The sequence below is a fragment of the Balaenoptera borealis genome (assembly GCF_965194805.1).
Source record: "Balaenoptera borealis genome assembly, chromosome: 5".
In the NCBI taxonomy this organism is placed as follows: Eukaryota; Metazoa; Chordata; class Mammalia; order Artiodactyla; family Balaenopteridae; genus Balaenoptera; species Balaenoptera borealis.
In genome coordinates, this window is record NC_138862.1 from 69,428,121 (window position 1) to 69,443,767 (window position 15,647).

The 15,647-nt window shown below is 43.9% G+C and overlaps 1 protein-coding gene across 6 annotated transcripts in view; it reads right to left on the minus strand.

Annotated features, from left to right (window-relative positions):
* MYLK (myosin light chain kinase) overlaps positions 1–15,647 on the minus strand; it is a 276,906-nt gene that overhangs the window by 121,967 nt on the left and 139,292 nt on the right. For all 6 annotated transcript variants that reach the window (XM_082394846.1, XM_082394844.1, XM_082394845.1 and 3 more), the window contains one exon: positions 13,252–13,459. In XM_082394846.1, coding sequence (XP_082250972.1) covers positions 13,252–13,459 — 208 coding nt within the window. The remainder of the gene's footprint in view (positions 1–13,251; positions 13,460–15,647) is intronic.

The following is a 15,647-nucleotide window of genomic DNA, read 5'->3' on the forward strand; positions in this document are numbered from 1 at the left end:
CCTATTCTAGAACACTCCACCATTCTGCTGAGTGGTTATATGCCCCTGCACCTTCCACTCGGGGATGATCTGTGGCGATCAGGACCTCTCCCGAAAAGGAGCCAGTTGAACGGACAGGGGAGATGCACATGCTTCTCTCTTACTACATCTATTCCTGTCTGACCCAATCACCACTCCACCCTTCCACTTAAAGCCCAGCAAACAGCAGGACCTGTCCTGCTGGAATGGAGCAGATCACAGGAGACAAGCTCCAGAGCGGCCAGCACCTCCCAGAACCTGCACCAGCAGGACACTGGGCACTGTCGGTCCTGGGTGAGGTGCTGCTGTGCTGGGCGGGAAGCAGTTAAACAGCAGACTCTGCAAGGCGGCTGGGGTCAGCTCCTTTATCCAACTGCTGCTGCTGGGAGGAACAACTCATAACGTGACCAGGAAGTGACTATAAAGCAGTGGGGTGTTTTTGAGGAATGGGGAGGGGGAGAGGAGGGAATTTTTGAGATGACAATCAGCCTGGAAGTTGTTCTCTTTCTGCGACAAACTGGGAATGTTTATAAAACTCCACCCAAGGCACGCATGGAAAGGGTAGAAGTCATTCCCTGATATCGGCAGTCAGCTGCAATGGGAGATCTGCAGGGTGTCTCCCGGAAAAGGGTAAACTTCCTTAAATTCCAGCACTGATCACATCTATGTGAATGCATAGGAACATAGGAATGGAAGGTGAAGATCATGGCTGAGTACTTCCCTCAGCCATATCTGGTTTAAGGTTATACCAGGACCTTAGTGAAAAAGGGTTAATAACAATGCCTGCATCACATTTAAGTTGTGATGCCATATGGGTTGACAATTGTTGTACATGCATTCTGCTTAACATAACTATTTAGTGAGCCGTGTATAGTTTTCATCCCATAATGTGGGTTTAGTTCTTGCCATTCAATTCTCTGTTCAAGGTTAAAAGAACTTATAAGCTGATAAAAGGAGAGACCTGTTCTGGGAGGGCCCAACTGACAATTGCAGTCAAGATGCTGGGGTCCCTCGGACACCACTGGAGGAAGTTCTTTTAGAAACTATTTGAGCAAATGAGAATCATCAGCTTTAAAGATGCTCTGCTCTTAGATCAGCATCTTCCTTTCTGTCTCTCCAGTTAAAGGAAGCGATGCTAAAAGTAGGAAAGAAAGTTTACAAAGCTACTCACTTTGGTCTTGTTTGTAGTAGTAAATATTGGAAACAACATAAATGTCACACAGTAGGGAGACAATAAGTGGCTTAGTAAAATGTACAATTAGACATCTATTCTGCCACCAAATTATGTTTAAGAATATATGCAACATGCAGAAATATGTTAAAAATATTATATCATTTGCTCTTCAGCACACTCCAGCTGGGCTGTGATCCTCTCCATTCCACTGAGCTCCATTCTGACCACCATCTAGCCAAACCCAGTGGTTAATCCTCTTCACAACCTCACTCAGTAGCACTTGACAGCAGGGGCCACTCCTCTCCAAAGCACTTTCTCCTCCAGACTCTCCTGCTTTTACCAGGTTGCCCATTCTTTCCTCAACCTCCTTCTCTTCTGGAACTTTATCTCTGAGAGCACCCTAGGGCTGAGTCTTGGGTCCTCTCCTCAGCTCTATGGACTCTTCCCCAGGGGGGTCTTAGTCCCATAGCTTTAAATAATATCCATAATAACTCCCAAACCATACTCCCACCAGAACTTTTTATTCCTCAGAAGTATCCAGGCCAGTGCCCAGCACATAGTAGGGATTCAAATACTTGTTAAACGAATGAATTTTATGAAAAAAAGAGCAGCATGCAAAATTTTCTATTCAACGTGATCATAATCAGGTAAAAATAAGATAAAATACCCAAACATAGTGAAACAACCAGAAGAAAATATATCAAAACGTAATTGCCTCTTATACATGCTCTATTCTACAGCATTAGGCACACACCAATCACTAAGACTCTCATCTAAAATATCCAGGTACCCTTCACTGCACTTATCATGCTACTGTACCACTCATTTCACATTGGGGTAAAGATTTGATAAAAATTAGACTGATCAATAGATAACCAACAAGGACCTACTGTATATCACAAGGAACTACACTCAGTATTCTATAATAACATATAAGGGAAAAGAATCTGAAAAGGAATATGTGTACATATAACTGAATCACTGTGCTGTACACCTGAAACCAACACGATATTGTAAATCAACTATATTTTAATAAAAATAAATTAATTTAAAAAATTAGACTGATCAACAGATGAATGGATAAACAATACAAGGTCTATCTATACAATGAAATATTATTCAGCCATGCAGAGGAATAAAGTAATGATACATGCTACAACACAGATTAGCCTTGAAAATTTTTGCTAAGTGAAAAAAGCCAGACACACAAAAAATGTATGATTCCATTTATATGAAATGTTCTGAAGAGGCAAATCCACAGAGACAGAAGGCAGATTGAGTGGTTGCCAGGGGCTGGGGGAGGGGGGAGTAGAGTGACTGCTCAATGGGTGTGGGGTTTCTATTTGGGGTGACGAAAAGCTCTGGAGCTAGACAGTGGTGATGGCTGCACACCCTTGTGAATGTACTTAATGCCACTGAGTTGCATGCTTCAAAATGGTTAAAATGGCAAATTTTATGTAATATGTATTTTATCACAATAAAAAAATTATACTAAGAACCTTTAAAACTCTTGGGAGCTAAATGTCTTAATCCAAAGGCTAAAATTCCTTTACTCCTTAAAAGATAGAGCAAAAATATGGCATTTCCTCAAAGAATAGCAAAAGTGTGCTGTTTGGAGGTACTTCTGTATCAGAGTAAGAGCAGTTTATGGTACAATCCAAAGGTAACATATAAAGCAGTCAGCTAAAAATGGAATTGAGGAATGCTCATCTTAATGTGTGTCAACACCAGAGACATACATCAAAGCAAACAGAGAATTTGGGCTAAAATAGCTAACAGAGTCTATTTATAGGCAAAAATTTGAAGTTGCAAATTGTCAGATAAGGCAAAATTAATTTTGTGAAAGTATGAAAATCTGGCAGAACAGCAAGGCTATGTAGAAAAATAAGTGGAAAGGGGATTAAGGTAGAAATGCCAAAAATAGAAGAGTAAGTTAAGAGAATTGGTGAAGACAGGATCGATTTAGTGAGAGGGAAAAAAAAGGCCAAGGCACCAAAGGTATTTAAACAGTCATCTCAGATTTTTCAAGGCTGAGTAAAAGAGGATGCTAGCAGGTTTTCGGAGTGAAAAGTTCAATAGTGGAGATACTAAAGCACATTTTGTCAAAGACTGAGTAGACACAGAGAATGCTGCCGAAAAGCGGAATAATGTGATCATGATGGTAAGAAGAAGAAATACTTCTAAAAATGTGCGACGATATAATTTGTCATCCAAACAGAGACTCTGGACACTGAAAGGGGCATAATTAATAATTCTTCCCGGACAACAGGAGTAAATCAGGACTGTTCCAAGCAATCCAGGGAACAGTCACCCCACTTGCAGGCAACTTCAAAGCAGATTTTAAGGACTGCTTAAAATAGTGGTTCTTCACTCAATCAGAACAAATACCCACTTTTTATAACATGTATTTAGCAATGTCCCCTGTGCCATGTTGAATCAATATTTGCCGCTGGGGCTTCCCTGGTGGCGCAGTGGTTAAGAATCCGCCTGCCAATGCAGGGGACACGGGTTCGAGCCCTGGTCTGGGAAGATCCCACATGCCGCGGAGCAACTAAGCCCGTGCGCCACAACTACTGAGCCTGCGCGTCTGGAGCCTGTGCTCCGCAACAGGAGAGGCCGTGACAGTGAGAGGCCCACGCACCGCTATGAAGAGTGGCCCCCGCTCTCCGCAACTGGAGAAAACCCTCGCACAGAAACGAAGACCCAACACAGTCAAATATAAATAAATAAAATTAAAAAAAAAAAAATTTGCCGCTAACCATCCACATATATAATTTCAAAAAGAAAACAAATGTAAAGCCCTGACTAAAATGTTAAGGAGAAACAAAAGGAAAGGGAAGTATAATAATGTTTATTTCAATATGAAATTTCAATATTTCGATACCGTACATCAATAGATGGTCAAGCATGTCTATTTCAATGTAAATGCTCAGGCACTTTAGAAGACATAACGAAATAGATTCCTGCACTGACTCATATGCATGTTTGGATTTGAAGGTGAATGATCAAAAAACACACTGTACAAGTAGTCATGGAAATGAAGGAACACAGGTATACAGGTGGATGCTAGCATAAGAAGTAGTGTTAGCAATGTTATATGTCAATTATATCTCAATAAAGAGGAAAAAGAAAAAATTAGTATAGTAAAAAGAAAAAGTAGTGTTACGATAAATAACAGAGAAGACATATTATATAACAAAGAAAGAATGAAACCTTAAAAGAAGATAACACAGCAAGACAAGTTACAGACCACTGAAGTAGAGAAAATGGGGAAAAAAATGACTGTAAGTGTGGCGTCAAAACAATTTTCTGCTGTATGACATGGGATCCTTGAGACCTCATCTGTACTAAAACACTGATTCAGTCCCTATTATGCATAAGGCACTAGTTAGAGCTTCAGCAAGCGGACTGATGTGTGTAATAAAAGCTAGAATAAAACGTGAGCCTTAAGAGAAAGGCAAAGTGCTTCAAAGATGGGGGAGGGGACACCCCAGAGCAGGGCCTATTGAAGATCTTGAGTTTCAGTTTAAAGGTGGATCATTGGAGAATTCGAAGGGAGGGAATGATAAGATCCCATCTGAATTTTTTGAAAGATATTTTTAGCAGCAATGTGGAGATTAGAGTGGGGTATGGGTAGAACTGGGGAGACCATTTGGAAATCTGTGCAACAGGACAGAGTGGATGGACCACGATGGTGGTAGTGGGGACAAATGAGAACTGGCGCAGCAGGATCTGGTGACTGACCAGGGAAGGGGAGGGAGGGAGCACTTGAGGATGACGAGGTGGCTGGGCTGCCCTGCTTCCAAAGGAGGTTTGGGTTATCACCTGTCAAGGTTTCAGCTGTATCTTCCAGAGGCCACTAAAGTCCTAACCAGAAATGTCAATGCACCTCTGCCAGGGGCTGCCTGTCACTGTATAAATGGGGGCCTCACCCTATATAAACAGTTCACTCTACAGCCTCCACTCAGGCAGGGAGCTTTGGAGGCCACTGCCACAGTCCACGTTCACTGGAATGTACACATGTACATGATTCTTACACTATGACACTCAATAACAAGTACAGTTGACCCTTGAAGAACACGGCGGTTAGGGATGCCAACGCCGTGCAGTGGAAAATCCACGTACTCTATCTCTGCCTCAAAAATGAAGGAATTGATACATGACTCACCCAAGGGCAGGAAGCTGAAGCTGTTCTGTAGAATCAGGACTCAAACCCTAGTTCTTTTGATTCTGCATGTTGTGATCTCTAATTGAACACAAACTTCCTCCCACACTTAGTTAACTTAAATATCTGTAAAATGAAAATACAGGTACTCTATTTATTGAAAAAAAATCCATATATAAGTGGACTCATGCAGTTCAAAACTGTTGTTCAAGGGTCAACCATACATCCTTGCACAGAGGCTAAGGAGGTTATCCCAGGGCGCCTAGTAGACATTTCAGGAGTTCTATTTGGGTCCCCAGGAAACTGATGCACTAAAGAACCAATTCTTCCTCAGGGAGTTGAAATAAAATATCCACCACTTGGAAGACAAATTACTTCCTGGTCATTGATGGATAAGGTAGTCATATATCCTACCCAATGAGTTCAAAGGAGTAGTGACACGAAGTTTTGTTTTGGAGGGGGGAATAGTTCAATAAATTACAGCCAGTGATCTCTCAACTGTCTTAAATAAGTACTCTAAAGAGGAACTTAGATCCTCTGCAGAGACAAAATAGCTGTTTTCTTCAGAGTCTTCTTTCCGAGGCCAAGGATCACAGGCATCCCAGCTCAATTCTCAAGAGTCATTTTCCACTGTGATTCCCTCCCAAAACACCAAGCCAAGTAGCAGGTATTCCCTTCAGTACTTAAGTCATAAAGACTGATTTTGTATCAATTTATCAGGAAGAAAACAAAGAGAAATTTACCTCTGGTTTGAGCCGCTCCCCACTTGCGGGTCTGATGTGGTAGGAGCCATCTGGCTGTGGCTACCGTACAGGTGTCTGACCAGAGGCCACCCAGTGAGCAAGTGCAGCATATGGGAAGGTTGTTTTAAGCATGGTTCTGGAGAAATTCATTGTACTAATAAGCAACCCATTTTTGTTGGGGATCATGCAAAGTGATGGTGTATCAAAGACTAATGGAACACATGAAAAATCTGTGATCGTAATGCTTGTAATAAACCCATGTGTTCAGAAAAATACAAGTGAAGTTAAAAAGATTCATGAAGCAAAGCAAGCACATAGTAGGTCTGTCCCTCAAGCTGTGGCTAAGGGCAGCAGTTCATCTGGAGAGCTACATGCCGTAGGAAAATGGAAAAGCAACAATTAAGGGCAGAATCGTCCACTCATACTCTGGAACGGATATGACTCTAAAAACTGACTCGCCTTGTGCTCCAGACCTCCCACAGTCTCCTCCCAATCTGTCCTTCAGCTTTATTTCCCACTACTCTCTGCTCCTGCCCGTCTACTCACCCCACCCTCCACCCCAGGCCCTAACTCTTAACCACTTTCCTCCCATCCCCAGCATCAGAATCATAATCTGCCATCCAAATCTCACTCGCTCTGTCCGGGCTAGCCAACTCCCTCCTCCTCCAAGAAGATATCGCAGACCATTTCAGCCTCCAGATGTCTCATCCTCCTCTAAGTTTACAGAGCGGAAGTGCCAATCATTTGGCAAATAAACCTGTGCTGCCTTGGGGTTGTGTTTTTACTTAGCTTTTAATGTGTCTAGGTCTTAGCTGACCAACCAGGTTCTTGCAGAAAGGATCTGACAAAGCATTTCATCTCCCACATGGCACCGCACAAAGCCAGCACTTCCTAAATACATCCTGACGTTGTTGCTTAATTGCAACATAACAATGAAATATGAGGTCAAGAAAGTCAGTCTCTTGAGAGCAATAACCAAGTCTTGCTGCTCTTAGATCCCAGCACAAAGTTAGCACATGCAATGAAGTCTGATGAATGAAGAAGAGGCTAGAACTACAAGCAACTGGGAAAGGTCTGGGGGTGGAGATGGGAGAAATGGGTAGAGGAGTTAGAGATGGGAAGGAAAGATGGCAGCTGGGCCAGCCAGGGGTACTGGCGTGTATTTTGGAGGGAAAAAGAGGCAAAGTGAAACTGGAAGGTGAAAACAACAGAGGGAAGGGAGAAGGAGATTTGGAAGGCATGCTTCAAGAACAGAATGGGACCAAGTCATTTGTCATCTAACTCTTCCGTGTAGCAAATAAGTGAGGCAGTCTTGACACACAACTGTTTCACAGCAAAGAGACTGGAGGGGCAAAAAGAATAATCTTTATTTCTACCATATTTATATTTTTCCCTTTGATGAGACAGAAAAGGACAAGAACTCAGAACATTTTAATATTCTGACTGGGTAAGAAAAAAAATAGGGCATATGCCCCTACAGAAAGAAGAGTCATCAGGGAGTATAACAGACTGAAAAGAGTTTATAAAGAATACAAATGGGAAATATAATTACAGGTCTTTAAGAAGGTAGAAAATTTAGGTAAAAGAAGACAGTACAAAAGAAGAGAACAACAAAACAAAAGGAGAATCACAAAAGACGTTCTTGAGGAATACAGTAATTTAAAACTCAGCCATTGTAAATAGACATGGGTTCAAATATATAATGTCATCAATCCAATCCAATGTGAAAATAAAAGGGGTCTGAGAAGTCTGACCCTGGAAAAGGGTAGTAGCAAAAGACATGGCACACAAGCATTTCCTACAAATTCAAAATCACCAGAGAATGCTGGTGTCAGCGGCACCAGAATAGCTTGGCTAGCGGTCACTAAGGCCAGTCTTCTCCCTTAAATCCCATGACATGGGGTCACTCTCCTTTCTGCTGCCACATTCTAGGTGGCCTGCCACCTGGTTCTTTTTCTCTCGCATGGTCAGGGAGCACTTAATTCTACTGCAAAAGTGATATTTGTTACCTATTTATAGTCTTTCTTTCTCCATTGGAAGTAAACTCCAAGGGGGCAGGAAGCCTGTCTGAATTGGGCCTGACACAGAGAGAAACAGAGTGGTGAACGAGGCAATGGGTAGAGGGATGCACTCTTTGCTTGTGTGAGACATTCCAAGATGAGGGGACATGTCTTTGCTTTTTGACAGAGACAAAAGTGGCAGCCTCAGAACCTATCACCTACAGGGGAGGGAGCTGGGGGAAGAATCCCCCAGGAATGGAGGTGGAGGAGGAGGAATTTGCATGAAGGATAGTGTACTTAATAGAGAAGAAAGAGTGATGGTCAAGGCTGGATCCAGAAAGGAGGGAGGAAACAGGTCTTTGCTTACCCCCCACCTCCATTTATTCATTTCAAACAAAACTCCCAAGAGGAAGGAGCCCCTGGCCGAATCTATTCCCCAGAGAATACATATTCACTATTTTTAAAGTTATTTTTTCAGTTGTTCATTGCACTCTTAGGCGGAGTCGTTAATGGCTTGGAATTTATTTTTCAGAGATGAAAATAAACTTTATCCACTTCCTCTGAAACTATCGCTCTCCGCTCTCTTGCTACTCCTCTTCCCCTAGAATAAGCCTTTATTTCTCAACATCATCTTTAAAGCTTTACTCACCGCCCAGTGCACCAGACATGTTGATCATGACTAGGGTAACCATGCAATTTATTATCCAAACCGGGACTCTTTTGAAAGTCAAAGGAGGCTCTATTTATAATTACATTGGTAGAGCAGGCATGCTGGGATAAATGGTCACCCTAAGGACACTTGTTGTGACCATGGGTCTGCAAAAGGGCAACCACTTGCCCAAATGCTCACATTTGAGAATCATTTGTACTAGGAAAAATATATCACATCTGTAACTGAATCCTTCCTTGCTACTCAAAGTGTGACCTGGGGACCAGCAGCACGGGCATCACCCAGGGGCTGGTTAGAAGTGCAGACACTTGGGCCCTACTCCAGACCTACAGAACCAGAATCTGCATTTTAACAAGATTCCCCCAGGTGATTTGGGTGCCCTTGCATTTGCATTAAACAAGCCTATAAGGTGAGTATGAGCCGCCCTGAGGCCTGGATCACCTCTGGGCCTCCAGTCTGGCTTTCCCCGGGTTCCTGAGCTCATGGCCTTAAAATTAACCCTCTATTACTTGAAATGACTTAAGTGACTCTCTGGTCCCTGAAACACAAAGGGCCTTCTCAAAGTCAGACCACCACGTCTGGGGTATATCTCTCATTTCAGCCCCGCCCCTCACTCCACCCCACGCCCTAGGTTCACTCTGTGGATGTGATTGCCCAGGACAACCTGCCACCTTGTTCCTACACATGGGCTTCTCTTTTTTCTCCGTGTAAGCCTTGCTTATCCCAATTCAAGCTTCTAGAGCTGTGCTGTCCAGTACAATAGGCATTAGTCACCTATAGTTATTGAGCTCTTGAAATACGGCTGGTCTGAATTGAGATGTGTTACCATGTAAAATATGCTGCAAATGTTGAAGAATGTAAAATATCTCAGTAATAATGTTTATATGTTGAAATGATAGTATCTTGGATATATTGGGTTAAGTTAAAGTATTTTATTAAAATCGATTTCAACTTTTTAAAAAAATGTGGCCACTAGAAAACTTGAGATGACACATGTGGCTCACATTATACAGTTGACCCTTTAACAATGAGGGGGTCAGGGGCGCCCACCCTCCCCGCAGTTGAAAATCCATGTATAACTTAAGAGTCGGCCCTCTGTATGTTCGTCGTTCCTCTGTGTCTGCGGTTCCACATCGCAGATTCAACCAACCTCAGACTGTGCAATACTGTGGTATTTACTATTAAAAAAAATCCCCATATAAGTGAACCTGCGAGGTTCAAACTCATATAGTTCAAGGGTCAATTGTATTTCTCTGGACAGCGTGGGGCTAGAGAGCAGGCTGTGGCCCCTACGTCATACAGAAAGCTCCCAGAAAGCAGGCACCACGTCTCTTCCCTGCTCTGCACCAAGCCTCTGTGACCAGTCCTCTGGAGGTAGGTGAGTGTCAGGGCTGGCTACACAAAGCCTTTCCAGGGCTCAGACTAGGGCTGCACAAGGTCATGAATGGTCCTGTCATGAAGATGCTTGCCCTCAAGGAGGATTGTGCATGCTTCTTGGCCCTGGTTACCAAAGGAAATCAGAGGAGAAAGCTTTCTCCTCTATTCTCCACACAAGGATTTCCCTCTGCAAGTAGTTCTCAGGATATTAATGCCATGTTTGAACATCACAAGGTTACCATTTACTGAGTGCCTACTATTTGTCAGTGCTGCACTGATCTTTACACAACCCATGGGTCAGCCATTAGCATCAGTTTACGGAAAAGGAAATAAGGTTCGGAAAGGTTAATTTCCCCATAGTTAGAAATTAGTGGAGCTAAAATCCAAGACCATTGGGTAACACTGCCTTCTAAACTTGACCATTAGGGGGTCAAAAGGCTCCATGTATGAGTCATACTCTTAATTCCTGAAGCTCTGCGCTTTCCGAATAAGAAGAATAACTAAGAAGCAAAGCACAGAGAGCTGGCGAGAAGCAGGAGGGCTGCTGGATTCCCTTTGCAAGGGTTTGGGCTAGCCTGGCACTGCCAACAACTTATCCACGGCATAAGGGACCAGAGTGGATCCTTCCAGGGCTATGGTCTATGGGGTGGTCCCAAACCACACATGGGCTGAAACTGGCCTTTGATGCAGAAGCAGAAAGTATACAGGGCCATTCACATTTAAAGGGACTGCAGCCTTTAGGTCATTCTCTACCTCCTAGGGTTAGAAGGCATAAAACATCTTCCATGATCTCCTCAAATTAAAACCAAAGGGGAGGGCGCAGGGTTGAGAGCCTTAGCCTTCTCTCATTTGCTATAGTTCTCCTGCCTTCTTTCTTTTCCTCTGCCCTGAGTACCATGACCTAATAAAAATTTTCCTGCTTAGTTGAGACATCAGATCTAATGTCCTCACTGATGGGAACTAAAAAAAAAAAAAAAGGTTTCATACGACCTGGGTTTTATATAGCTCCCCTGTACTTCTAACCCACTCCATTCCTTTAAAATGGATCATAGAAAACAAGGGCTAGCTCAGGTTGTAGAGACCACTGAATTCAAACCCTTTATTCTTCAGAAACAGAGATCCAGAATTTAAAGTCGCACATTGACCGGCAAAAGTTGGGACCAGAACCTTGAACCTCTGATTCCCCCTTTCCCCAGCTCCAAATAGAAAATCAGAGAAGGGGTGTTATAGACTACATTTTTTGTGTCCCCACCCAAATTCATATGTTGAAGCCCTCACCCCACACAGTCACTGTATTTGAAGACAGGGCCTGTGAGGAGGTGACAAAGGTTCAGTGAGGTCCTAAGGGTTGGGGCCCTTAGAAGAAGAAGAGACACGAGAGTTCCCTCTCTCCACCATGTAAGGACACAGCAAGAAGGCAGCTCTCTGCAAGCCAGGAAGAGAGCCTTCACCAGAAACCAAATCCTGCTGGACTGATCTTGAACTTCCAGCTTCCAGAACTGTGAGAAAATTCATTTCTGTTATTTAAGCCATGCAGCCTGTGGTATTTTGTTATGGCAGCCTGGGCTGAATAATAACAAGGGGATAAAGTAATTTTTATTTGTGGGCCTCAACTCAAAGTTTGGGCATTGAAAAGTGTATACTGTAGGGGAAAGCACAGCATCAGAACTGGCCGAGATGAGGGGCATTCAGAGAGTGACCAGGGGCCACCTTCCATGTGGAATGCCCCAGCCCACAGGTACTTGAAGGCCATTAAAAGGAATGAGTCACTCAGTTAAAGAATTTGGGAAAGCATCCAAACTATGCATATTCTATTCTGTGAAACAGCCCGTCTGTCCTTTCATGATGCAAGCAAACAGGAAAAACACGGGCCGAGGTACACCTCGCCCCCTTCTGGAACCTTCTCTGGCACACAGTGTCCCCTGAAAACCAGGTTGGGAGGACTGTTTTCTGAGAGAGGAGAAATGAGTCTGACCCTCTGGTTTATAAGCCCTTAGAAAGGCCTGGAAGGGTGGAGGGAACCTTGCCATATTTCTGAGGGTCTGACGAACCCACATGTCCTTTTAGACATCAGGCCTTTAAGCAGCAGCCAGTGGCCTGAACTGGAAATGTTCTCACCCGTGGAGTGCCTTCAGCATGTGGGAGATACACCGGCAGCAAAAGGAACAGTTTTACTTGTGGTCAAATGTTTTCCTGGAATTTTTAAAGTTAATAAACTTAATAGAATTTTATTTAAGTACAAAGGAAAAAAAGGGCAAAATAACTGATCAGTGTTAACACACTGGTATGTTTATCTCCTATATATTTTTCTGAGTTTTACAAAGTTTTTTATGATGGGCATGTATTACTTTATAATGATGATAATAAACATTGCTCATTCTCTAAATAGTTCAGTATCTAGCCTGTGCCAGGAAGTTTCCTAGATGCTGGAGATACAGCAGTAAACAAGATAAAGTCCTTCTTCTCCTAGAGCTTCCAGTTAGAGGTGGGGCTTGAGGGAGATAATCAAGTGGGAGGCAGTGACAGTCCTAGAAGAAAAAGTTCGGGTGGAGTGAGAGGATGGAGAGTCCAGGGGATGGGGTGGTCAGAGAGGGTTCTCTAAGGAGGGGACGTCTGAGCAGAGACCTGAAGGAAGTGAGGGGCCGAGTCAGGGGTCGGGCTGCGGAAAGAGCTCTTCTTTACACAGGGAACAGCCGGGTGAAGGCCCTGAGGCTTTGCTCAAGGACAAGCAGAGGGCCAGTGTGACCACAGTGGAGCGAGCAGGGTGAGGAGTGGTAGGAGAAGGGTCTGGAGAGCCAGGCAGGAGCGGGATGCACTTTGTAAGGCCATGATGAGGAGTCTGGTCTCAGCCTCAGTGTGAAGGGAAGCGAGGGGAAGGCTGGAGCAGAAAGGGAGGTGATGTGTAGTCTGACATTGTCTCCTGGGATGCCTCCCTTGTTCCAGGGACCACATTGCCCCCATCAGACTAACAGGTCCTGAGTTCCGGGATGGGGATGCTTTCTCTTGTGCGTCCCTCTCCCGAGAGAGGGCTGAGGCAGGAGCTGCAGGCCTTGGGGAAACTGATGGCTCATTTCTCCCCAGGGCTTTCACCTCTTGGGACTCACCTTCTACCGTCAACTCCACTGTCACCTGGCGGGCACCACTACCATTGGTGGCTTCACAGGTATACTTTCCCTTGTCCTCCTCACGGACAGCATGAATCACAAGGCTGAAAGTCCCCCGGGTACCACAATCCAGCAGGAAGCGGCCCCCACCGGCAATGGGTTGCCCGTTTCTGTGCCATGTCACTTGGGGCTCTGGGTAACCCCGGACCTTCAAGGAAAAGAAGACAGGGTGAGAGCTTGTACATAAGGAGTACTTCCTATGTGGCAGGTATTTTTTCTGGGTGCTTTACATGTATTAACTCTTTTAATCCTCATAACATCCCCTGCAACAAATACTATTTTCATCTCCATTTTGGAGACAAGGAGATTGAGACGCAGGGTTTTGGTAGATTTCTCGAGGTCTTGAAGGTAGCAAGTAGCCGAGTCAGGCATCCTGGCTCCACAGCCCACCACACAAGTGTCTCTCAAGCCTGGATGCATGATTAGAATCACCAGGGGGAGATTTAAAGCAATACTAGTGCCCAGGTCCAACCTTGGACCAATTAAATCAGAACCCCAGGGGGTGGGGACTGAGCATGGGGATTCTAGAGCAGTGCTTCCTACTCTAACGTGAATCACTTGGTAAAAATGCAGATTCTGCTTCTATAGGTTTGGGGTGGGCCTGAGATTCTGCAGTTCAAACAAGCTCTCAGATGCTGCTGAGGCTGCCGGTCCCTAGAACTCACCTTGGGTAGCAAGGTTCTAGATCTGAGCTGCCCAGTATGGCAGCCACTAGACACACATGGCAACTGAGCGCTTGAAACGTGGCTGATCCTGGGTTGCACTGTAACTGCACCGTAAATGTAAATTACACACGGGGTTTTGAAGAGTTAGTATGAAAAGAGAATGTAAACTACCTCGATAATTTAAAAATACTGATTACATATTGAAAAGATACTCATTTTGACATACTGGGTTAAATAAAATATATTGTTAAAACTAATCTCACTTGTTTCTCTTTACTTTTTTAATGTGGCTACTAGGAAAGGTACAGCTACATACATGCCTTGCTTGATGTTTCTATCAGGCAGTGCTGCCCTAGACCCCTCTTTCTCTACAAATAGTTAGCAGCTAACATCTGTTGAGTGCTAAGTGTTAAGCACTTTTCTAAATACTTAGCATATCTGAGCCTCACAGCAACTTGTTCAGAGAGAAGATATTTCCCCAAAGAGGGGAAAATGCAGAGAGAGACAAATTCCAAGAAATCACTTTGAGTTTCAGAGAAAGTTCCCCAAGGGCCCTGAAACCCCTGAAACTCAACAGGCCCTTTGGAATGGACTCATCTTCGGAGGAGCAGGGCTCAGACTGGCCCGTCAATGCACAGCCTGGGACCTGAACTGGGGGATTTTAGCACTGGAAATGCACAGAAGACATCACAGAAACCTCCTGAGAAAGAAATTGTTGGCGTTACAAATAGGTTGTAACAGTAGCTTTTATCCACGTATCCACTCCAAGACAAGAGAGCATAGATACGGATGAAGCCAAACCAAAATTCCCTGGATGACCTCAAATTACATTTACAAAGAAAGCCTTCAGTGACCTACAGCAATAATCCTCCTTATACGCCCCAGCAAGGTCAGAGAGGATGCTTTATCAGCACGTGGGAGAAAGGGGAGGGGAGGTGGCTGTGCCGTCACGCCTGGCCATTGCAGCCTCACCAAGCACATATCCCATCTCAGGGTGATGCTGTTGAAGGGGATTACGTGCATATTATAATGCCTATTATAATATGAAACAAAGTGTTAACAGCGATTGCCTCTAGGTCTCTCTTTTCCTTTTACTTAACTATCATTTTCTGATATTCCTGCAAATAACACCCCTGACCTTTGTAAAACAGAAAAAAATTTAAATGAAAATATGTGTTCCTTTTATATTCGTGTGCCTGTATAATGAACGTACAGCACAACCATTCATTAATCTGTGGAGCCCCTCAGGGTACTTAAATCTAGAAATGGAAATAAAAGTGGTACACAAATAAACATTATGCATGTTTGAAGGTAGCAAATGCCACATATCCGTATAAAACACATCACCTTGTGGCACTATCTTGGCACAAAGGTTCATGCCAAGGAATATCAGACAATCACTCTGTTAAAGCATTTTTTTTCTCTGTGAAAGCATATTTTCAGGAAACAACTAAGGAAAGAAACTCTTTCCTACAGAAGGAAGCCCCTTGGGAGTCTGGTCATATAGTGAATCTGCGAATCATCATCTTCTCCTCCATCCTGTCAGGCAAAGCCAGCCTCATCTCCAGATGATCAGGTGGCCTTCTGTCAGCATCAGAGAAAGGCAGTGCAGAACCCTGGGACTGGGAGGAGATGAATCATTAACTTCACCAAAGGCGTCCTTAGCATTCC